At 37.9% G+C, this 23,585-nt stretch overlaps 1 protein-coding gene across 8 annotated transcripts in view; it reads left to right on the forward strand.

The window, feature by feature from the left end:
• The window catches only part of RESF1 (retroelement silencing factor 1), a 35,757-nt gene extending 13,579 nt beyond the window's left edge, over nucleotides 1–22,178 (forward strand). For 5 of the 8 annotated variants that reach the window (XM_049882742.1, XM_049882743.1, XM_049882744.1 and 2 more), the window contains 4 exons: nucleotides 3,412–3,477; nucleotides 11,844–17,097; nucleotides 18,294–18,377; nucleotides 21,514–22,178. In XM_049882742.1, coding sequence (XP_049738699.1) covers nucleotides 11,901–17,097; nucleotides 18,294–18,377; nucleotides 21,514–21,674 — 5,442 coding nt within the window. In that variant the 5' untranslated portion in view covers nucleotides 3,412–3,477; nucleotides 11,844–11,900 and the 3' untranslated portion in view covers nucleotides 21,675–22,178. Of the gene's footprint in view, nucleotides 1–467; nucleotides 538–3,411; nucleotides 3,478–11,843; nucleotides 17,098–18,293; nucleotides 18,378–21,513 lie in introns of all 8 variants that reach the window. The other 3 variants (XM_049882746.1, XM_049882748.1, XM_049882749.1) reach the window with 2 other exon arrangements.
• The last annotated feature ends 1,407 nt before the right edge of the window (nucleotides 22,179–23,585 follow it).

The raw sequence follows: 23,585 nt of genomic DNA on the forward strand, positions 1-23,585 counted from the left end.
CTTGCATTAAGAATATTTTGTAATATAGCATTTAAATTTTTTAAATGAGTTTTCACTATTTTTAGTAATTTCATGGAAGCAGAAATTTTTAAAGTCATCTTTGTACTTCTTAAGATGTTAAGCATTTAAAGTAATATCATTTATTTATGTTTGTGATTTTAACTTAATTTTTGTGATTATAATTTAAGTAGGATAACTTTAAAGAATTATATTCAAGGTTTATATAAGGCATCTTGAAATGTTTAGAAGCATATTACATATTAGTTTTAAAATTAATATATTGATCATTAAACAAATTATAATTAAAATAGTATTAATCTCCATGCACAAATACTGTCGTCTTTCTCCTGGCTTAAAACTAGGTCTTTACAGATCAAAGTGAATAGACCTCAAAATGCTAAAATTGAATAGAAAGAGGAAGCCACAGAATTATTTTCACCAAATAAATACTGTGTACTTTGTGTCAGGCAGGTCCTGGGAATACACTGGTGAGCAAGACAAAGTCCAAGCCCTGATGGAGCAGACATTCTAGTATAGGTATATCATTTATTGTAAATAAAAAAATGCAAATGGTACTGTTTGGTTCTAGATATCTAGATCAAGATATGTGTGTGTGTGGAGGTGTATATGTCTAAATACACACACCCATACACAGTAGTTTAAAGTATATTGGAAGGATACACATTAAATTTATTAATTTATAGTAATGTCTGGCATTGGAAGATAAGAATGAAGGTGAGGATCAGGAAATTTTAATTTTATATAATGTTTTTTTTTATGTAATAAAAAATCAAAATGTAGTAATTGTTCTTTCTGGGCAGTGGGTACAATACTGTCCTGTTACATTTTATGTACCTTGCTATGGAGTTGAGAATTTAACCTTACCCAAAGAATTTGGTTTTTATTCTAAGAGATAATCTAAATCGTAGAATTTTCCAAAGTGTTTTTGATAAGGACTTTAGACCATACCTGAGCGACAGATTATGCTGGTGAGGTGACTCTTGGGTGAGGCTGGCCAGGCCGGAGGGACCAACCTTGTGATCCCATCTCATAATGACCACTCAGGATGGCATAGCAAAAATCCTAGGTAAAAGCTCTCAACAGTGAATCTCCATGGGTTCCTAGTTGGTGAAAAGACACCAATATACGTGGGAGGGTAGCACGTCCCTTTTTGGGGCATGGAAGCTCTGCGTAGGAAACCCTCCCAGACCTTGCCCAGCGTGTCTATTCTTTTCTATCCTTTCTGCTGTCAAGAAGCCATAATTGTACATGAGTTCTGTGAGTTCTAGCAAATTATCAAACTCAAGTAGTGAGAGCCAGCAGAAGTAAGGGGGCAAGTGACCCCTGAGCCTATGGCTGCATCCTGAAGGGGTAGAAGGAATGCAGATTTGTAGTCATCAGGTCAGAGTGAATGTCATGGGGGCTCACAAGCTTGTAGGTGGCATCTGAGGTCTTGGGCAGACATGGCAGTATGAAGGACTGTGCAGTTTACTTGTGAGTGCTGACCCAGTTCCACGTGGTAAGGGTCAGAGGAAGTGCTGCATGTGCAGCTGATGGCGGAACAGGTGGCAACAAAGTGAAAAAGTGAAATTTGATCTATTCCACACAATTGGTGTCAGCAAAATAGGAATGTGATCTATCCTTATACTTGCTGTTTTTTTTTTTTTTTTTTTTTGAATGTCTTTGTTTTGGTAAATAAAAGTAACCAGAATAAGGGGTAATTGAAGCAGCAAATATAGATTCCCTATTAAGAGATTTCTGTGAAGGGACGTAGAACAGTCAGACTATGACTGGTGTGGGAGCGGAGTGGCGAAAAATGTGGGGCCCATGGAGCTTATGTGTGGTGTTTTATTGTGTGAATACTGGACATCTCCGGTGTAGGATTTTTATCTTAGAAATTAATAGAGATACTCAGGTTTGACACGGATAAACAAGTACGACCTCAAGATGTTCTCTTTTAGAGGTGGAGAATCATAATTAAGAATTACAATGTTAAGAGTCCAAATCTTTAGACATTAGGCATTTACCGTTAACCAGTGGTCTCGGGAGGAAGGCTTGACCATGGCTAGAAGAAGGTGGGAGGTCCCTTGTAGCTAGGGTCCGAGGGCAGTTGCAGTGGACAAAGTCTCAGTCCATAGTCTTAGTCTTAGGAGGGAGTCAGGCTCTACTGGGAGGTTCTATCTCTGCCCTTCTCTTGTTGAATGATCAGAAATTCAGGGTTGTATGTGACTGTCTCACCTTTGGAAACCCTGGTGGCGTGGTGGTTAAGAGCTATGGCTGCTAACCAAAAGGTCAGCAGTTCAAATCCACCAGGCACTCCTTGGAAACTATGAGGCAGTTCTCTTCTGTCCTTACAGTGTCCGTATGAGTTGGAATAAACTGGACAGCAGCAGGTTTTGGTTGGTCTAACCTTGGCCTCACACAATAAGAGCCAGTATGACCTCAAAGACTAGTATGTTACATCTTCTCTCCAGGGTTAGAGATTAGTCAAATGATACATTCTTTCTTCAAGGTTAGAGATTAAGGAGGTTGTGTACACTGTGTCTCAAGGTTAGGTTACAGAGGTTAACTATGTTATGCTTTCTTTTATACAGCATGCCCATATCAAGGTCAATTTAAAGGTTGTTTATCACATTCTTCACATATTTCTATGTTTCTATTTTTACAGTTAGCAATTTCTACACAACTTGCTAATGACTTGCTGTTAATGGTTAGAGAGCTTCACAAAAGTAGACGTATTTCTGTTTCTAAGTTCATATATTATGAGTACTTAAATTTGTGTGGAGCCCTGGTATCACAGTGGTTAAGAGCTCAGCTGCTAACCAAAAGGTTCGCAGTTCGAATCCACCAGCCACTCCTTGGAAACTCTGTGGGGCAGTTCTGCTCTGTCCTGTAGGGTCGCTATGAGTCGAAGTGAACTCGACAACTATATGTAACAGTGACTATAACTATATGATTTGAGAGCATTATGGAAATATACAGAATAACATCTCAGAGAGATCAAGGGTGAATGAGTGTGTGTGGGTAATCTAATCCTGTTGAGACAGTTTGATAATGAGAATAAAAGTAAGGGCAATAGGGTTATAAATGTAGAAATTTGATAAGAGGAAGATGAGCTCTCTCATTGTAAATGAAGGTAAGCAAGGATGTGGGTCTTATTTTTGGTGCTGCAAGGATGACAGATAATGGCGTTTTTTCCCCTTCTGAAATACTACCAGCTGAGTAGATGGAGTATGTGTGTAGTTTGAGTGGCTGGGATCAGGGAGGAGAAAAAAGGTCTTAGAGGATTGGGGGTGGGATGAGGATTTTCTCAAAATAGAATTGCTGCACAGTACAGAGTTTGATGTTTTTATTTGCATTCATGAAATAAAATCAGTCCGTAACTTGTTTGACTTTTTTTTTTTTCCCCAGGAAACATCAGCTGCTCCTGTGCTGGGAAGGAGCTTCTCAAGTTCAGCCACAGTTGGATTTTGTCAGGTGGGTACTATTGGGAGGAGCAGTGTTGGGGGTGTGGAGATTTCAGTGCTAAGAGTTGAAAGAATTTTGGGGAGGAGAAATTATGATGATAGTGTGATGGATCATGGAAACTCTGTAATTTTCATTATAAAGTAGTCTCAAACGTTCTGAGAATTCTTTAGGAATACATTGTGTTTAAGAGTGAAACTCTACAATCCTTACAGATTTATTATCCTTCTTACCTTTTACAGCCTACGTTTGTACTATCCCTCACTCACCGGAAAGCTTTTAACCCCCGTTGCATTTTCTCCTTCTCCCTACTTTAGGTAGTTCAGGATGCTTTCCCAGGCTTTAGTGTTCTTCCTTGACAGCGAAGGAGATGGGAGAGAGAGAAAAATAACTCCAAACTGCACATAAAGATCCTTTCTCTTTCTCTTTCTGCTTACAGGCCCCTACCCCCAAGTACACTCAAGAACTGTTGTTGTTAGGTGCTGTCGAGTCAGTTCCGACTCATAGCGACCCTGTGCACGAGAGAACAAAACACTGCCTGGTCCTGTGCCATCCTCACAATGTTTGAGCCCATTGCTGCAGCCACTGTGTCAATCCATCTCCATCTCGTTGAGGGTTTTCCTCTTTTTCGCTGACCCTGTGTTTTACCAAGCATGGTGTCCTTCTCCAGGGACTGACGTGTCCTAATAACATGTCCAAAGTATGTGAGACGTAGTCTTCACCATCCTTGCTTCTAATGAGCATTCTGGTTGTTCTTCGAAAACGGATTTGTTCTTTTGGCAGTCCATGATATTCAATGTTCTTTGCCAGCACCTCAATTTATAGGCGTTGCCTTCTTCGGTCTTCCTTATTCATTGTCCAGCTATTGTATGCATATGAGGCGATTGAAAACACCAATGGTTTGGGTTAGGCGTGCCTTAGTCTTCAAGGTGACATCTTTGCTTTTCAGTACTTTTAGAGATGTCTTTTGCAGCTGGTTTGCCCAATGCGCTGTGTCTTGATTTCTTGACTGCTGCTTGAATGGGTGCTGATTGTGGATCCTAGTAAAATTAACTCCTTGACAACTTCAGTCTTTTCTCCCTGTATCATAATGTTGCTCATTGGTCCAGTTGTGAGGAGTTTTTCTTTGTGTTGAGGTGTAATCCATACTGAAGGCTGTGGACTTTGATCTTCATCAGTAAGTGCTTCAAGCCCTGTTCACTTTTCAGCAAGCAAGGTTGTGTCATCTGCATAACGCAGGTTGTTAATGAGTCTTCCTCCAATCCTGATGACCTGTTCTTCATGTAGTCCAGCTTCTTGGATTATTTGCTCAGCATACACATTGAGTAGGAAGGGTGAAAGGATACAACCCTGAAACACATCTTTCCTGACTTTAAACCATGCAGTATTCCCTTGTTCTGTTCGAACGACTACTTCTTGATTCATGTACAGATTCCTCATGAGCACAATAAAGTGTTCTGGAATTCCCATTCTCCTCAGCGTTACCCTGAATTTGTTACGAAACACACAGTTGAATGCCTTAGCATAGTCAATAAAACACAAGTAAAGGTCTTTCTGGTATTCTCTGCATTAAGCCAGGATCCACCTGACATCAGCAGTGATATCCCTGGTTCCACATCCTCTTCTAAACCCAGTTTGAATTTCTGGCAGTTCCCTGTTGATACACTGCTGCAGCCACTTTTGAATGATCTTCAGCAAAATTTTGCTTGCATGCGATATTAATGATATTGTTCAATAATTGCCACGTTCGGTTAGATCACCTTTCTGGGGAATAAGCATAAATATGGATCTCTTCTAGATGGGTGGCGAGGTAGCTATCTTCCAAATTTCTAGGCATAGATCAGTGACCACTTCAAGCACCGCATCGCGTTTGTTGAAACATCTAAATTGGTATTACTTCATTCCCGGAGCCTCGTTTTTCACCAGTGCCTTCATTGCAGCTTGGACTTCTTCCTTTAGTACCATCGCTTCCTGATCATATGTTACCTCCTGAAATGGTTTAACTTCAACCAATTCTTTTTGGTATAGTGAATGTGTATTCCTTTCATCTTCTTTTGATGCTTCTGTGTCGTTTAATATTTTCACCCTAGAATTCTTCAGTATTGCAACTCAAGGCTTGTAATTTTTCTTCAGTTCTTTTCGTTTGAGAAATGCTGAGCGTGTTCTTCCCTTTTGGTTTTCTATCACCAGGTCTTTGCACGTGTTACCACAATACTTTGTCTTCTCCAGCTGCCCTTTGAAATCGTCTGTTCAGCTTTTTTACTTCATCATTTTTTCCTTTTCTTTAGCTACTCGATGTTCAAGAGCAAGTTTCAGAGTCTCTTCTGATATCCATTTAAGTCTTTTCTTTCTCTCCTGTCTTTTTAATGAACTCTTGATTTATTCATGTATGATGTCCTCCCACAACTTGTTCGGTCTTCAGTCATTAGTGTTCAACGCATCAAATCTGTTCTTGAGGTAGTCTCTAAATTCAGGTGGAATATACTCAAGGTTGTACTTTGGCTCTTGTGGACTTGTAATTTTCTTCAGTTTCAGCTTGCATATGAGGAATTGATGGTCTGATCCGCAGTGCCCCCAGGCCTTGTTCTTACTGATGATATTGAACTTCTCCATCATCTCTTTACACAGATGTAGTCAGTTTGATTCCTGTGTATTCATTTGGCGAGGTCCATGTGTATGGTCGCCATTTATGTTGGTGAAACAAGGTATTTTCAGTGAAGAAGTCATTGGTCTTGCAAAGTTCAATCATGGAATCTCTGGCATCATTTCTGTCGCCAAGGCTATATTTTCCAACTTCTGATCCTTCTTTGTTTCCAACTTTGGCATCCAGTCACCAATAATTACCAGTGCATCCTGATTGCATGTCCTGTCAATGCAGAAGTTGGTAAAAATCTTAGTTTCTCCATGTTTGGTCTTAGTGGTTAGTACGTACATTTGAATAATAGTTGTTTTAAATGGTCTTCCTTGTAGGCGTATGAATATTATCCTATCACTGACAGCATTGTACTTCAGGATAGATCTTGAAATGTTTTTGACGATGAATGCGATGGCATTCCTCTTCAAGTTGTCATTCCCAAAGTAGTAGACCATATGATTATTCAGTTCAGAATGACCAGTACCAGCCCATTTCTGCTCACTAATACCTAGGATATCCATCTTTATGCGTTCTGATTCATTTGTGACTATTTCTAATTTTCCTAGATTCATACTTCGTACATTCCATGTTCTGATCATTAGTGGATGTTTGCAGCTGTTTCTTCTCATTTTGAGTCGTGTCACATCAGCAAACGAAGGTCCCAAAAGCTTGATTCCATACATGTCATTAAGATCAACTCTACTTCTAAGGAGGCAGCTTTTCCCTAGTCATCTTTTGAGTACCCTCCAACCTGAGGGGCTCATCTTCCAACATGATATCAGTGTTCTCCTGCTATTCATGAGGTTTTCATTGGCTAATCCTTTTCAAAAGTAGACTGCCAGATCCCTCTTCTAGTCTGTCTTAGTCTGGAAGCTCAACTGAAACCTGTCCTCAATGGGTGGCCCTGCTGGTATTTGAATATGGGTGGTATAGCTTCCAGCATCACAGCAACACACAAGCCCCCATAGTATGACAAACTGACAAATGCGTGGGGAATTTAAGAACTAGGGTAGTTTATTAGGCATCATGAACCCTCTTTAGTGGTGCTGCTTGCTGCTTTGTATTATACTTCTACCAGATCAATCACTTGCCTTATTAAGGAGCTTTCGTGGTAGAAGGGATGTATGGAATATACGTATCTTTGTTCTCGGGACCTTCTGTTTAAGCCAAAAAATGTATACCTTTGTTCTTTTTTTTTCCCCTCACAGTAAGTACACTATGATCCATTCTACCTCCAGCTTTGTGATTTAATTATTAACTGTTATGTGAAGGACATGATCCTCATATGGGTGAGAATGGTAATATGAGTGTTTCGGATGGGTTTTTAAAAAATTAAAATTATTAAAGCAAAAGATGCCTAGGAAAGTGCCCAAATGATATTTTCAAATAAATGTAATTGCCTTTTTTTGTGTGTGGTGGAAATATACACAACAAAATATTCACCAGATCAGTTTCTACATGCATAATTCAGTGACATGGATTACATTCTTCATGTTGTGCAACCATTGTGCTATCGTTTTCCAAATTATTCCACCACCGTTAATATAAGCTCAGTGTCCCCTTTCCTTTGCCCTCCCAACCTTGGTAACCACTAATAATTTTTGGTTTCTATATATTTGCTTGGGAGTCCTGGTTGCGCAGTGGTTAAGTGCATCCCTGCTAACCAAAAGGTCAGCAGTTGGAACCTACCAGCTGCTTTTTGGGAGAAAGATGGAGCAGTTGGGTTCTATAATTCCATAAGGATTACAAACTTGGAAATCCTATGGGACATTTCTACTCTGTTCTACAGGGTTGCTATGAGTTGGAATCTACTCCAGGGCAATGGGTTTTTTTTTTTTTTTAAAATATATTTGCTTATTTTGTACAAGTGAGATCATACAGTATTTGTCCTTTTGTGACTGACTTATTTCATTCAGCATAGTGTTTCCTAGGTTCATCTGTGTTGTGGCATCCATGAAGACTTTATTGTTCTTTATGGCTGATTAATATTCCATTGAATGTGTTTACCCTATTTTGTTTATCTGTTCCTCTGTTGACGGGCGTTTCGGTTATTTCCACATTTTGGCTATTGTGAAAAGTGCCGTGGTGGACATTGGTGTGTAAGTTTCTGTTTGTGTTCCTGCCTTCATTTCTGGATGTATACCTAGGTTTGGGGTTGCTCAGTCATGTGGCAGTTCTATGTTCAACTTTTCGAGGAACTGCCAAATTGTTTTCCACAGCCAGCTGTACCATTTTATATTCCCACCAGCAGTAGATGAGGGTTTCAATTTCTCCACAACCCAGCCAACACCTATTGTTTTTGATTATTGCCATTTAAATAGGGATGAGATGATATCTCATTGTGATTTTGATTTGTGTCTCCCTAATGGCTAATGATGTTGAACATTTTTTTTTATGTGCTTGTTGGCCATTTGAATGGCCTCTTTGGTGAACTGTCTAAGCTTTGGCCATTTTTGAAACAGATTTCTTTATGTGTGTGTGTATAGAAGTTTTTAACATGTTTTGGATATTGGACCCATGTCTGATATATGCTTCCCGAAGTTTTCTCCCAATCTTTAGGTTGTATTTTTACTTTGTTGGTAAAGTCCTTTGACATGGAAAAGTACTTAATTTTTATGAGGTCTCATTTATTTTGTCATTTGATACTCGTGCTTTTGTTGTCATATCTGATAATCCGTTGTCAAAAGCTAGGCCCTGCAGCCACACACCAGTATTTTCTTCCAAGAATTTTATGGTTTTAGTTTTCACATTTAGGTTCTTGACCCATTTTGGATTCGTTTTTGTGTATGGTGTGAGGTATGGATCCTGATTCATTCATCTGTATGTAGAACTCCCATATTCACAGCAACATTTATTCAATAGACTCATCCTTCTCCATTGAATGGATTTAGCACCTGTTATGGATTGAATTGTGTCCCCCCAAAATGTATGTCAACTTGGCTAGGTTACAATTCCCAGTATTGTGTGATTGTGCACCGTTTTGTCATCCAATGTGATTTTCCTATGTGTTATAATGTTATAACGTTAATGAGGCAGGATTAGAGGAAGTTATGCTAATGAGGCAGGACTCAATTTACAAGACTAGATTGTATTTTCAGTCGATCTCTTTTGAAATATAAAAGAGAGAGGCTAGCAAAGAGACAGAGACACCTCATACCACCAAGAAAGTAGTGCCAGGAACAGAGCATGTCCTTTGGACCCAGGGTCCCTGTGCAGAGAAACTCCAAGACCAGGGGAAAATTGATGACAAGAACCTTCCCCTGAACTGTCTAGAGAGAGAAAGCCTTCCGCTAGAGCTGGCACCCTGAATTTGGCTTTTGAGCCTCCTGAACTGTGAGAGAATAAATTTTTCTTTTTTGAAGCCATCCACTTGTGGTATCTGTTTTACAGGAGCACTAGCTAACTAAGAATCACACTTGCCTAAAATCAGTTGACTGTAGATGTGTGGATTATTTCTGGACACTCAATTCTGTATTGGTCTATAAGTCTATTATTATGCTAGCACCAGGTTGTTTTAATCACTGCAGCTTTATATAGTATGTTTTGAGATCAGAGAGTGTGAGTCCTCCTAGTCTACTCATCTTCAAGATTGCTTTAGCTGTTCAGGGTCCTTTGTGCTTCCATGTAAACTTGAAGATTGGCTTTTGCATTTCTGCAAAGAAGGCTTTTGGAATTTTGGTGGGGATTCTCTTGATTTTTTAGATTGTTTTGGGTAGTATTGATGTCATAACTATGTTAAGCCTTCCTGTCCACAAACATGGAGTGTCTTTATATTTACTTAGGCATCTTGTAATTTTTTAGTAGCTATCTGGTGCTGCTATAACAGAAATACCACAAGTGGGTGGCTTTAACACAAATTTATTTTCTCACAGGAGGCTAGAAGTCCAAATTCATGGCACAGGTGATGGGGAAGGCTCGCTCTCTCTGCCTGTTCTGGAGGAGAGTCCTTGTGTCTTTTCAGCTTCTATTCCTTGGTACCTTGGCGATCCCTGCTTGCTTCTTCTCCAGTACAGCGATGAATAGAGAAGGGGTGATAGTAGCATCCTTGACTATTTTTGTAGAATACCCTTTATCAAAATTAAGAAAGTTCCTTTTTAGTAAAATTATTCAAAATATATACCTACCATCTTAATGACTAGTATCTATTAGTGATAGCCTCATTTCCTGATACTATTTCTTTTTTTCTGTTTTTTTTCCCTACGATCAGACTTCTCAGAATCTTGATTTTATCATTCTTTTTAAAGAACCAGCTTGTGACTTTGTTGAAACTCTGTTTTATGTTTATTATTTCATTTATTTTCATTTCCTTGCTTTCTTTGGGTTAATTTGCTATTTTTATTCTCACTTGTTGACAGTAAATATAGAGATTATCTTCTAGCCTTTTTAAAAAATTACTTTAATGCTATAAATTATCCTGAGGTCATTTAGAAGTGCACTGCTTATTTTCCAATTATTTAGCATTTTCTAGTTACCATTTTTTCTGTAATTTCTAGATTAATTCCACTGTGAACTAATTTGTGTTATTTTAATCCTTCCAAATTTGAGATTTGCTTTATGTCCCAGCCGTTTGGTCAGTTTTGCTAAAACATTCTATGTGCGCTTGGAAAGAATGTGTACCCTGCAGATGTTTATGCTATTAATGTTTATTAAGTCAAGTTCATTTTAATTTTATTTAAAAAATCATCTGTTTTTCCTCCTATCATTTACTGAAAAGGCTTTTAAGAACTACTGCCACTATGGTTATGGATTCGTTTTGAGGTTTGTCAAACTTTTGGTGAATTATTTGGTCTAATTTGGTGTAAGTTATTTTAAGCTTTTTGGAAGCCAAATTATCAGTATTTATCAAAATATAAAATTTGATTTAACATCTATGAATTTACAGAAAATTCTGGCTCACATATAAAAATGTATATACAAGGAATGTAGGTTAATCTGTAAGAGCAAAAACTTAAAAGAACCAAATGTCCGTCAGTGGAGGATTGGTTAGATGATGGTGTATGCCTACAAAAGGGATTGCGAAGTAGGCAATGAGGTAGAGACATGTTTATGAAATATCTGAGGTATAGCAAATGTAAAGGAAATTGTAGACAGAGCGTATAGTAGGATTCTGTTTGCTTTAAAGGTGAGATTTTATTTTTGACCATGTGTTTATGTATAGAAATTTTCTTAATGATAGGTGCCTATCAAAGGAGCCCTGGTGGCGCAGTGGTTAAAGCAATCAACTGTTAACAGAAAGGTTCGTGGTTCAAAACCATAGCAGCTCCGCAGTCTGCTTCTGTAGAGGCTTACAGCCTTGGAAATCCAATGGGGTCACTATGAGTAGGAATCGACTCCATGGCATTGGGTTAGGTTTTGAGTTAGGTAACACTGAATACCCCTGGGGAGTTAGGTATTGGGGTGGACAATAAAGACTTTTTACTATCTTCTCTTTCGTAGTACTTCAATTTTTTTTTCTTAATTTTTTTTACAGAGTGCACAGTTTACGTAGGATAAAGATCTAGTTGCAGAAAGTAATTGTCACTTTAAAAAAATGCTAACTATTGTGTAGAATGAACTCCCGTTAAACACCCCAGGAATTTTATTGACACTTGCGTCATTTATGGTTGCCTTCTCCATTGCTGTGCTCTTTTCGTGTTCCAAGGAGTTAGGGTCAATAATAGTCAGTATTAATGTTTGACTAGTTTTCTTAGAAGTTCTATTTAGGCAAAGCAGCTTTTTAACTAAAGATCTTTAATTCTTACAGGTTATTGATGTTCAGAACAACTGATGTTTAATATATTGCTACTACATCAAATCAACAATGAATTGGAATGCAAAACCGGAGAGTGCTACGATGCCATCTTCATATCCTAAAAGCCAGTCATCTTTTTTGCAGCAGGCTTTAATAAACCCACTTGCCTCAGCATCTCAAAATTATTTCAACTATCCTGGAAGTAACCAAGAAGCATGCATGTATTCCAGTAATTCAGTTCCGATTTCACAGCCGCTGCTCAACATCAAAAATTATACAGCTCCTCAACAAATCTCTGTTTCTGATATGCTTAATGGGACAAGTATAGCCTCACAAACTTCTGTAGAAAGAAAAACATACACAAATGCTCAAGGACCCAAACAACTAAATCACAATTTGCAAATGACTTCAGGAGTTACACAAAATGCACGGTTGAACTCACAAGTGAGGAATCCTATGCTTTCTCATACAGGAGCACCTGTTGTATCTAATCAAACTGGGGTAACTGTTGTATCTAATCAGACTGGTTTTGGAGCTAATAGGTCCAACATTAATACACTACAGAATCAATTTGTACCATCAGATACCTATTCTCTGCAGCTACAGACAATCCCTTCTAATTCTGTAAGAGTTCCTGTAACTTACCAAGGAAATCAAGGACTTAACCCATCTTTACCAGAGCAACAAGTTGACTGGGGACACCACCATACAGCTAATGGATTGGCATTTCCAGACAACAGATCACTTCCAAAGCAATACTGTTACTCACAGCAAAGCTTTTTGCAAGATACTACACTTCAGAAACGAAACCCCATGCTATCTGCGTTGTTAGAAGTTAAAAATAGTCAGTTTACAAATCCTGCACTGTGTTTGCAGTCACAGCAGAATGTACCTGTACAGTCACAGCAATATGCAGTTACTCAAATTGATAATAGACCCCCTCCTCCTAGTTATGACTGTATATATGCAAGGCACCCTTTGCAGAATACTCAGCAAGTTAGTAAACACTTACCTATGGAAGTTCCTCAAAATCAAGAAACACACTTATCTGAAATACTGAAAGACCTTTTTAGTGGCTTTCAGCAACAGTGGCAAAACCCTGATAAAGAAGTCAGGACGATTGGAAATTTTAGTAGTTTGAAAGTAAATGGCAATGTAAATCAGCCTGCTAATAAGCCAGTTAGATCTCTTGTGGATGGTGTTCAGACTTTTGCTCAAAATAATCAAGATAAAAGAATGGATTCTGGCACTTCAACCTCAAATCCAGTACTGGACACAAATGTCACAAAAGAAGGATTAGTGCGTGATTTTAAAAAATTGGTAAACACAAGAAAGAAACTGTTGGAGCTTGCAAGAAAAATCAAAATAAATCAAAATCTTTTGATGGCAGCAGGTTGTAGTAAAGCAACTAATACCTCTCATGGTGAATCAGCTCAGAATTCTGAATTATCTCTGAAACAGACTTCCAGAATTCAGTCAGGGCTGCAGGTAACCCCAGTAACTCCAGGGATTTCAGGATGTCAGCCATCAACTGTAATGAAATCTGCAGAAGAAACAAATAGAACGCGGTGTACGTTGAATTCCAGTATTCAGGAAATGAATTGCAAAAAGTTTAACCAAGACAATTCTATTTTACTAAATTCTGGCTGTTCGGAAAAGTTGCCAATGCCAGACCAGTCTCATGATTTGCAAGCTTTAACTTCTTTAAAGACATCAGCTGTTGAGATTACCCAGACAACGTTAAATAATACCCAGTTTTCATCAGAAAATGTCAGAGGTGACCAAAATCTGCCAACAAATCCTGAAATAGTTCCTGCCCCTCAGTCAGTGCTTTTTCAGGAATATGTTTCAAAATATCCAAATAAAAATACTCTACTCCGATTCCTTATGCCTGAAGATAAAACTGAGAATAAATCAATACAAAATGGTAATGAAACTATTCAAGACCCTAAACCAAAGAGTTTTGAAATTAATCAGAATACCCACATCACTGGTAACCTACCAAATTTGAAAACCATGGAAACTCAGTGTACTTCTAATGAAAATACCAAGGTTTCAGACAAGTCTTTTTTTCTTGATCTTAAATCCTCGACAAATGGAATATCTTCTAAAAGTGACAGTCACTGTTCCATGGAATTGCTAGCAACATGTCTTTCTCTGTGGAAAAAGCAGCCTTCAGAGCCTGCAGAAGAAAAACAGGATAACGAGTCCAGAACAAACAGAATAACAATTTGCATTTCAAAACCTGCAGAAGTCTGTGAGAAGAGTCCTTGCACAGTTGTAGGAGGTTCTCACAATAAAACGTTAAATAATGTAGAACAAGAAACAACTTTGCCAATGGGAGTGCAGAATTATGAGTCTTCAGGTGCAAGTATAGCAAAGGGATCAGAACTTCAGATTGCTGTGGTGTCACCTTTAATTCTTTCAAATATCAAAACAATATCTTTCAAGGGACTAACACGTGAAGCGTTACTTAAAACAATGTATCCAGTTATTAAAGAAGGTAGTGTTTGTAGCTTACAAGATCAGCTGACAGAAAATACAAGCATAACTCCTTTGAAACCAAATGTTAATGAACTGGTAGCAAGTACTACATCATCAACTAAGGTTTCTCCACTAATTCAGAAGGCAAAGCAGGACAAGTCAACTAATTGTAATTCAGAAGGTGTACCTAATACCAATCAGGGAAAGCATATCGAATCAAAATTGGATGTCCACACTTTGGCAAATGTAGATATCTCAATCTATCCAGATGTGAGCGGCAGTCACCAAGTCTTGGATGAATCAAGGGGCAGCACTGTTGTGAGTGGTGATACATTACAGATTGTCAACATTTGTTCTCTTGTTGAAGGTGATGTATCTTATAATTCCCAAATAGCAAAGATATTCAACTCTCCCTCTTTGGATAAGGTTGAGCCACAGAAACCTTGTTTGCCTGATCATCAAGTGATTAGTTGTAGGCAACAGAAAGAACAATTAGATAAAACTACAGAAAATGAAAACTTTAATTTTCAAAAAGAGAAGATTGTACAGGTCACAGATGTTTCCCCTATGATAACTGATCAGCCAGAGTCATTGCTACCTTCAGAACCATCATTGAAGTATGTTAAAGCAAATGGAGAAGCCATAGAGGAAAACAAATTGGAATGTATCACTAACAAAGAAATCATGACTAGCGATGTGTATTCTTCAGCTGTTATTCAACAGGGTAGTCCAGAAATTGATACACCCTGCAATTATATTGCTCAAGATCCTACAAGCAATGAGATTCTCAATGATGAGACATCCGTCTTATACCTACATGATCAGCTGTCAGAACTTTTAAAAGAGTTTCCATATGGGATTGAAGCTGTAAACTCACGTGAAGGTTCTGTGGGCCAACAAATAACAGAGCAAGTAACAAAAGATCAAAGTTGTGACAAAACTGTTTCTGATTCCCAAGACTCAACATCAACAGACCAGATAAAAATTACAATAATGAGCTCAGAGCAGATGAAAGAATTATTTCCTGAACAGGTTGATCAACTCAGTGATGATGACAAATTCAGAGAACCTCAGAAGGAAAAGCCTATCATGAAAGTAGAGAGCCAGTATGATCCAAAAGCACATCCAGAAGGAGAAAGTCATGACTCTGTAGTATCGAACTTACAGAAAGACGATATCCATTGCTGCGCATTGGGTTGGCTCTCTATGATTTATGATGGAGTACCGCAATGTCAGTGTAATTCCATTAAGAACTTGGCTACAAAGGAAGAAAAAACAAAAGATCAGTGTTCCCCTTTGGAGACCAACAAGTGTAGACAAGAAGAGAGAACCTCTGATAGAGACATCCCTGATGCTGAATGTAATAGTGCTCCAAGTAAGGATCTGAAGGCTCCTCTGACTCTTCCAGATGGGAAGAATTGTTTTCCTGAAATAAAACAAGAGAATGTAAGAGATAACACCAAAACAAAACATAATAACTCACTAAAGACAGGAAAAGAATTGCCTAGTCACTTTTCATCTGTGTGTGATAAAAAACTAGATCCCTTGCAAAGTCACAAAAGAAAAAGAAAACTTCAGTTCCATGAGGTAACTTTTCACTCCAGTAACAAATTGATGAAATTTTGTGAGCAAGATACTCGAGAAAGCCTGCAGAAGAAACACATAGCACAAAACTCACGCCCACTAAAAGCAAAGACAGTTATTTTGACAAATAAAAATAGAGATCTGTACAAGAAGAATGGTTCTTTGATACAGACAATATCACCAGAAAAGATAAAATTGAAATTCAGAGCGGGTGGCTCCAGATACAAACTTTTGGAAAACAGGAAGATAGACCAAGGAAACATATTTGATATAGAGAGAAAGAAGAAGAAACATGATAAACGAGAGCAGAGTAAAAATGCAGGAAGTTCGTTCAAATTATGTAATTCTTTGTCAAACTCAAATGAAAGAACCAGTATTAAAGAAAAGACAGTATCAATAGAAGTAAAATCTACGAACCTGGAAATCAATATCCACAGAAGTTTAATGAAATCTTCAAATTCAAATATTAAGTCCTCAGACTCAAAGGATATGTCATGTAAAATTTTAACACCAAAGGAATATTTACAAAGGCAGAAGCATAAAGAAGCAATGGGTAACAAGGTGTCAAAGAAAAACTGTGTAATTGAGAAAATTAAAAATGTGCCATGTACTTCTGAATACATAACTCTTACTAGACATTCCACAGGAATAGAAAGTTGTAGGAAATCAAATGAGAAACATGGTAGCATTGCACAGACTTCAAAAGAATCATTAAATTTTTTAACAAGCCATGGTAAAACCGTCAAAATCCACCATTCTGAGGAGTCTAAAATACACACAAGTTCAAAGAATATGAAAGGAACAGTTGGTGGAAAGCAACCTGATAAAATTTGGATGGATAAAACCAAAACAGACAAGCACTTAGCCGATATAAATAATGAAGGTGAATTCAGTCAAATGACTCAACAAGCAATGGATCAAAGGAAACAATACCTGAACAGAGTCGCATTTAAATGCACTGAACGGGAAAGCATTTGTCTCTCAAAATTAGACAATTCCCTCAGGAAGCCTAAAAATGGCACCGAGAGGAGCCAGGAAAATAAACCTAAAAGCTTTATACCCGTGAAAGATGCCACAGAGAAGCCGACAATGCTGGAGTTTAAGTTGTGCCCAGATGCACTGCTTGAGAATAGAAACTTTGGCGAAGAAGGGAAGAAGCTGAAGCCTCCTCCTAGGAAAGAACAAGCACCTGTACAAGGTCCAGTATGATTTTCTTGATGGTGTCTGCAAAATTGTAAAGAGTTACCTGTAGTTCAATAAGTGGGTTAGTACCTCTCATGGGGTAGCTGGAAAAGACTTTAATATGTTTTGCCATTACTTTTTGTTTGTTTTTCTCAGTGTATCGATGCTTTATTGGGCAAAATTTGTTTAAACTGTAGTAAATTATTAATGACATATATAAAATTGTACGATTTGCCAAATACAAATAGTTCATCTTATACCAAGAAGCTTAATGTTGTATAAAACATTTCTTTGGTAAACGAGAAACATGTCAATATACATTATTCTAAGAGCCTGGCTTTTGTTGATTCTCCTTTGGACTTTGTAATTTCAAAGCCCTATGAATTTGTAACTTTGCTCTAAAATATTGAGAAATATTTAATGGTTATTAGTAAAGTATTTTTGTTCTTATGGAAATGGTTCACCTTATTTTCATTTTGAAACAGTTATGTTACCACTAAAGTTAAAATGGTAGCATCTTAGTTTAAATGGTGTATCTAGTGTACTCATAAAACGGAGGACCGAGACAAATAGCGTATTAGGTGGCCTGATAATAAAATTCTCAAAATGTGCAGGAAGGAGGGGGAAAAAATCTAGTTATTTATAGTAGTATGGGAACATTTAAGAGTTTGGATATTAGATACAAAAAGCATTGTGCTGAGAAATTGAGATGGGAAAACTAAAGATTTGTGCGGAAATTTTAGTCTGTGCATAAAGTTACAACATATAGTGGATATGTTTTCTTGGAAGGTGATAGGGATATGTGATGAAATTGAGTACAAAGTTTGTTTTAAAAACGATGGTTTCAGTAGGTTTTTTCCAACTGGATTCTTAAAATTGGGTGTAAGGAAAGTGTTGAAGTGAGTGGAGCAATGGAATTGATTTTTCTGCCTCACGTGCCCTTAAGTATCTTGAGGTGTGTTTATTCAGCCTGGGTGCAGGAAATAATTACGTAGTGAAGATAAACTTTTAAAGCAACTAATTTTTAAATCTAGTGATTTTAAAACACTTCAAGGAAGAGATCATTTTTCTAGGTCCTTTTTTAGGGTTGTATTACAAATGGATATAACTAGTCTCTTTCAAAATCTATTTTAGACTTACATGATTTTCCTTCATTGTACTAAAAGAGATAAGTAACAATATCTTGAGATCTGAAAATGAATGTTTAAATAGTTTCAGGAATAAAAAGTACAAAAGAAGCTTGGCTAAAATGTGTTAACACGGAGAAAAGGATGCGGGAAGCCAGCCAAAAAATAGGTAAAATCACTTATTTAAATACTTCTTTTGGTCATACTGCGACTCTGCTATATGTAAGAGGGATTGTAATTATGGAACTATTATGAAATATGGTTTTATCCATGCCATTTTTTCAATCGTTCAATATTAGCATGTATGAGTGGTAGAATGACATTGTATCATGCTGTGTTGTGCAAAAGTGTGATCTATTTGTTTTTAATAAGAAAATAATCTTCTAAACAATGGTTAAGATAAGAGGTTGGTGCTTGCAAACTTTTTCTTTAAAGGAGCAGACAGTTAATATTTTCAGTTTCAGGTTTATAAGGTCTCTGAACTACTGAACTGACATTGTAGTTGGAAAGTGGCCATAGAAATGGATGAGCTTGGCTGTGTTCCAATAAAACAGCAGACTGTATTTGGCCTGCAGAGTATGGTTTATCAACCACTGGCTTTGGTGATTTACATGGTATTTCATTTAAACCTCAGAGTCCATTGTATTAGATGAGAGGTTAGATCATCTGACTAAAGTTATATTGTTAGTAAAGATTTGAACCCACTTTACTCTCTTTAAAGTCCATTAAGTGTAATATTCGAGGGGTTTTTTTTTATTGTGCTTTCCGTGAAAGAATCAAGTCAGTTTCTCATACAAAAACTTACATACACATTGTCATGTGACCCTGTTTGCTCTCCCCCTAGTGAGACAGCACGCTCCTTCTCTCTACCTTGTATTTCCCATGTCCATTCAACCAGCTCCTCTCCCCCTCTGCTTTCTCATCTTGCCTCCAGACAGGAGCTGCCCACATTGTCTCATGTGTCTGCTTGAGCTAAGAAGCACACTCCTCACCAGCATCATTTTATGTCTTACAGTCCAGTCTAATCTTTGTCTGAAGAGTTGGGTTTGAGAATGGTTTTAGTTTTGCGCTAACAGAGTCTGGGGGCCATGACCTCTGGGGTCCTTCCAGTCTCAGTCAGACCATTAAGTCTGGCCTTTTTACTAGAATTTGAGGTCTGCATCCTAGTTTTCTCCTGCTCCATCAGGGATTCACTGTTGTGTTCCCTGTGAATGCAGTCATTGGTGGTAGCTGGGCACCATCTATTCTTCCATTCTCAGGCTGAGGGAGCTTCTGGTTTATGTGGCCCTTTCTTTCTCTTGGGCTCATATTTTCCTTGTGTCTTTGATTTTCTTCATTCTCCTTTGTTCCAGGTGGGTTGAGACCAATTGATGCATCTTAGATGGCTGCTTGCTAGCTTTTAAGACCCCAAATGCTATTCACCAAAGTGGGATGCAGGACGTGTTCTTAATACACTTTGTTATGCCAGTTGACATAGATGTCCCCTGAATGAGAGGTATTTTGATGATTAGGAAAAAAGAGACTAAAACTCTTGGCTGAGTTTTTTTGTGTGTGTGCAGGGAAGGGTTTGGGGATGGAGATCCACCAGAAAAAGAAGTTTTCAGTGTCCAATTTAACTAGCGAATGAATGTTCTTTGTGTTTTTGTTTATTTGTTTGCATTAAGAAGTATAAGCTGGGGCTTGGGAGTTTTGTCTTCCTTTTGGTTACTCTAATAGACAAAGACACAGGCCTTCAGACTCAAATGAAAATGAAGACAAGCAGAATTTCTCCGAAAGCAGCAATAAATGGAGGCATATTTTTGAAAAGTGGAGAGAGAAGGGAAGGAAGCTTTAAAACATAAGCAGACATGTAGAAATTGAGTCATACATGTAGGAAGAAGCCAAGGTATATCAAAGAAAGACACTCTTAATCAGAACAGGTAAACAACTAAAAGGGGAGAAAAATCACCTCTAAGGTTGGAACACAGGAAAGTGGAAATGAGGGATTGGATATGGGGATTGGGGAAACAGCAGAGGTATACTTATACCTCAAAGAGAAAGAGAGGCTCAGAGGTAAGCATACCAACAGCTAAAAAAAGGAAGAGCAATAAACGGTTAAGGTGGGATAGCTTTTGAGAGTTACGATGTAAAGAGACAAAAGCCAGGGCACATACATAATAAAATCTGAAGCAGGGTAAGGAAAAAGCAAACCAAAGAAACAGTCACAGAGCTGTGTAGAGTTTGATGAGATCTAGAAACTGATTTGTTTAAGGGAGAGGAGAAAAAATGGAGGTAGTACCAGATGGACATTAAGGGGCATATTGGAAGCGAATGGAACTGGCCCTGGAGAATGTGTCACACTAGGAAAGGGTGAAAGACGAAACATACGCTTAAGATGAACAGCGAACCAGTCAAAAATGAGACCAGAGAAAATCCACATGCTTCCCAAGAGTTATACGGAAATCTTTTAAATAAGTGTACATCTAAATTTGATAGGAAAGGTTGGAATTTGGATGGTGCAAGCTGAGAAATAATTAAGATAAAGCTCTGCACAGTGTGGCAGATCTAATAGAAATCAACTGGGGAACCCATCTTTAGGCATCTGCGTTACAAAAATCACGAAAAACGAAGAGAGGCTTGAATTTGGAGTAGGGAAATATCAAAGTAACAGGACAGAATACTTCTCTGAATTGTAGCATCTTAAAGATCCACCCAGGCAGAAAGCGGAAAAACAGGCTGCATTATCCAGAAAGGAAGGGCTTAGAGCAGGCATGAAAAGCGTGAAGGTTATTGACAGGGGAAAATGGCTAATGAGAAGACTGAGTCAGATCTAGAAATGTACAGAAGTAGGAAAAGTAAAACCCATCAAAACAAGTATATTGTAGCTAACAGCACTGAAGTGGTCTGAAGAAATGGGTGGAAAAGTAACGATATGTCTTAGAATATTAGACCAGACTAGAATATCTGAATTATCCTTCCCACTCACTGTAAAGCTGTTTAAACTGATTGGCACCAGGCTCTACATTAGCCGTTAAAAAGATCCTGGTCATGATAAAGTGTGCGCGTGATACTTCATTGAGCCAGGATAACACTCGATCAGAACACCCGTGGGCAGCGATGATGGGAATGAGAGTAGAGAAGGACCCCCAAAGGAGATGTAAGCTACATCCTGTGTGTGTGATACACGGTTCCATGTGTAAAGAAGTAAAATTTATCATCCCAAACACAGGCCATAGGTGGTGAATGCGTATTTTGCATCTTAATTTTGATTGTATGTTATCACACCTAACATGGAGTTACAGAAATTTTTTTATGTGTGTCTTTAGATAAAAATGTTTTGCCTAAATCAAAACTACCGAAGAGAAGTGTCAGCGCAGATGGACTTGAGACACTACAAAACACAGTAAAAGATTCAAAAGCAATGTTTCAAACCTACAAAAAGATGTACATGGAGAAAAGGAGCAGAAGCCTTGGTAACAGCCCATAAAGTAATTATGAGATGTGATTGTGTAATTGCCACAAAGAATGTTTCTTTGTCAGAGAGTATGGGTATCACTATATGCATCATTGAAATTTCTTAATTAAAATGGCTTCCGAACCTTGTTTGTGGGTGAGCAGGCATTATCACGTAGACAGCATTTGCCAGGGAGACCATAAGGTATTTGAATGTCTACGTTGTTGAACCAAGTTTACCATTGTTTTAAAAGGAGTTCTTACAGAGTCTTACTTTGAAATGCCAACTATCCATCCTGAGGAAGGACAGTTCCTCAGTAAGGACTTGTTTATTTTAACGGGCACTGTAAATATATTTTGTTAAAGCTGCATTAGCAAAACTTATTTTTTAAAAATACTCACTGACTGTCAAAATATATTCTCAAGTATTTTGTACCTAATCGTAAACTTTTTTTCAGAAGTCTTGTTTTTTACTTGTTAAGCTGAACCCAAGCTTTGGATAATGTTTAATCGCTAGATTTCGTACTTAAATAAAATAAACATTTATTTTTTAAAAAAAATACTGCATGTGAAGCCTTAATGATTTGGTCTGGTTTTTTTTTACTCCCTACTCAAAAAGGGATACATTTTGGAAAAGTGTTTCGTGAAGCTGAAATACTGAGTAAGCTGTCACAAGTAGGTATATTCAAATTGCACTCAGAAAAGAGGACAAAAATTACTAAGTTCTAGAAAGAGAATGAAAACACTGGGGACGAGATATAAGCATTTACATGTTTCTGGATTGTACTTTCAGACTAATAGTAAATGTTGGTCAATTTTATAAAATCTTAATGGCAATAAAAAAAAAATTAAATCTCATTTATTTTTAAATTGTGAAAATATACACACCAAAACATTTAGCCACACAACTTCCAAATTACAATCGGTGACATTGTTTACATTTTTAATGTGCCCCACCACATTATCACTAACCTTGTCCAAAACAGGAGCCCTGGTGGTGCAGTGGTTACAGCATTCGTCTGCTAACCAAGGTGTGGCAGTCTGCTTCTATAAAGATTTACAGCCTTGGAAACCCTATGGGGCAGTTCTACTCTGTCCTGTAGGGTTGCTATGAGTTGGAATTGACTTGACAGCATTGGGTTGTTTTTTTTCCCCAACAAATATTCTGCCACATTAACATAAACCTTGAACCAAAACTTTCCCTCTCCCCCTGGCAACCATATGTAATCTTTGGTTTCTGTCTATTTGCCTGTTTTATGTGAGATCATACAGTATTTGCCGTTTTGCGACTTCTCCTTATAGCAGAGTAATACTCCATTGTATATATGTACACCACGTTTTGTTATCCGTTCCTCTGCTGGTGGGCATTATGATTGTTTCTACCTGTTGGGTATTGTGAAAGTGCTGCAGTGAACATTGGTATACAGGTTTCTGTGTTCTGCCTTCACTTCTGAGTATATGCCTAGCATTGGGATTGCTGGGTTATAAGGGCAGTTCTATGTTTGACTTTTTGAGTGTCAAAGAGAACAACTTGAATTTCTGGAAACTTAAAGGTGTTTTATTGAGGGAATTAGGCAGTTCAGAACTGGGAAGCAAAAGGAAAGTAATAACCTTCATTGTGCTCCGAAAGGCACACAGGAAGGGAAGCCTTTATGGGACAGAACCGCAAGGGTTGTCTGATGGAGAGTACAAACATATCTTTTGAAACATTAAAGCGTTTTCTGAGAAGGTCCTGAGTAAACATTTTTCTGAGAACTGGCTGACCACAGGTTTCAGCAAGCATAACCACATTCTTATCTGTAAGATTTACAGGGTACAGTGGAAGGTTGCAGAGAATTATAAGGCTGCATTTTTAAAGCAGAAGCAAAATTTAACAATCGGTGTGGAGTCTGGCCTACATCTTAGCCTGAAGTCCAACCGATGCCAGATGCCTCAGCTGGAAAAT

Source organism: Elephas maximus, chromosome 4 (assembly GCF_024166365.1).
Source record: "Elephas maximus indicus isolate mEleMax1 chromosome 4, mEleMax1 primary haplotype, whole genome shotgun sequence".
NCBI classification, from domain to species: Eukaryota; Metazoa; Chordata; class Mammalia; order Proboscidea; family Elephantidae; genus Elephas; species Elephas maximus.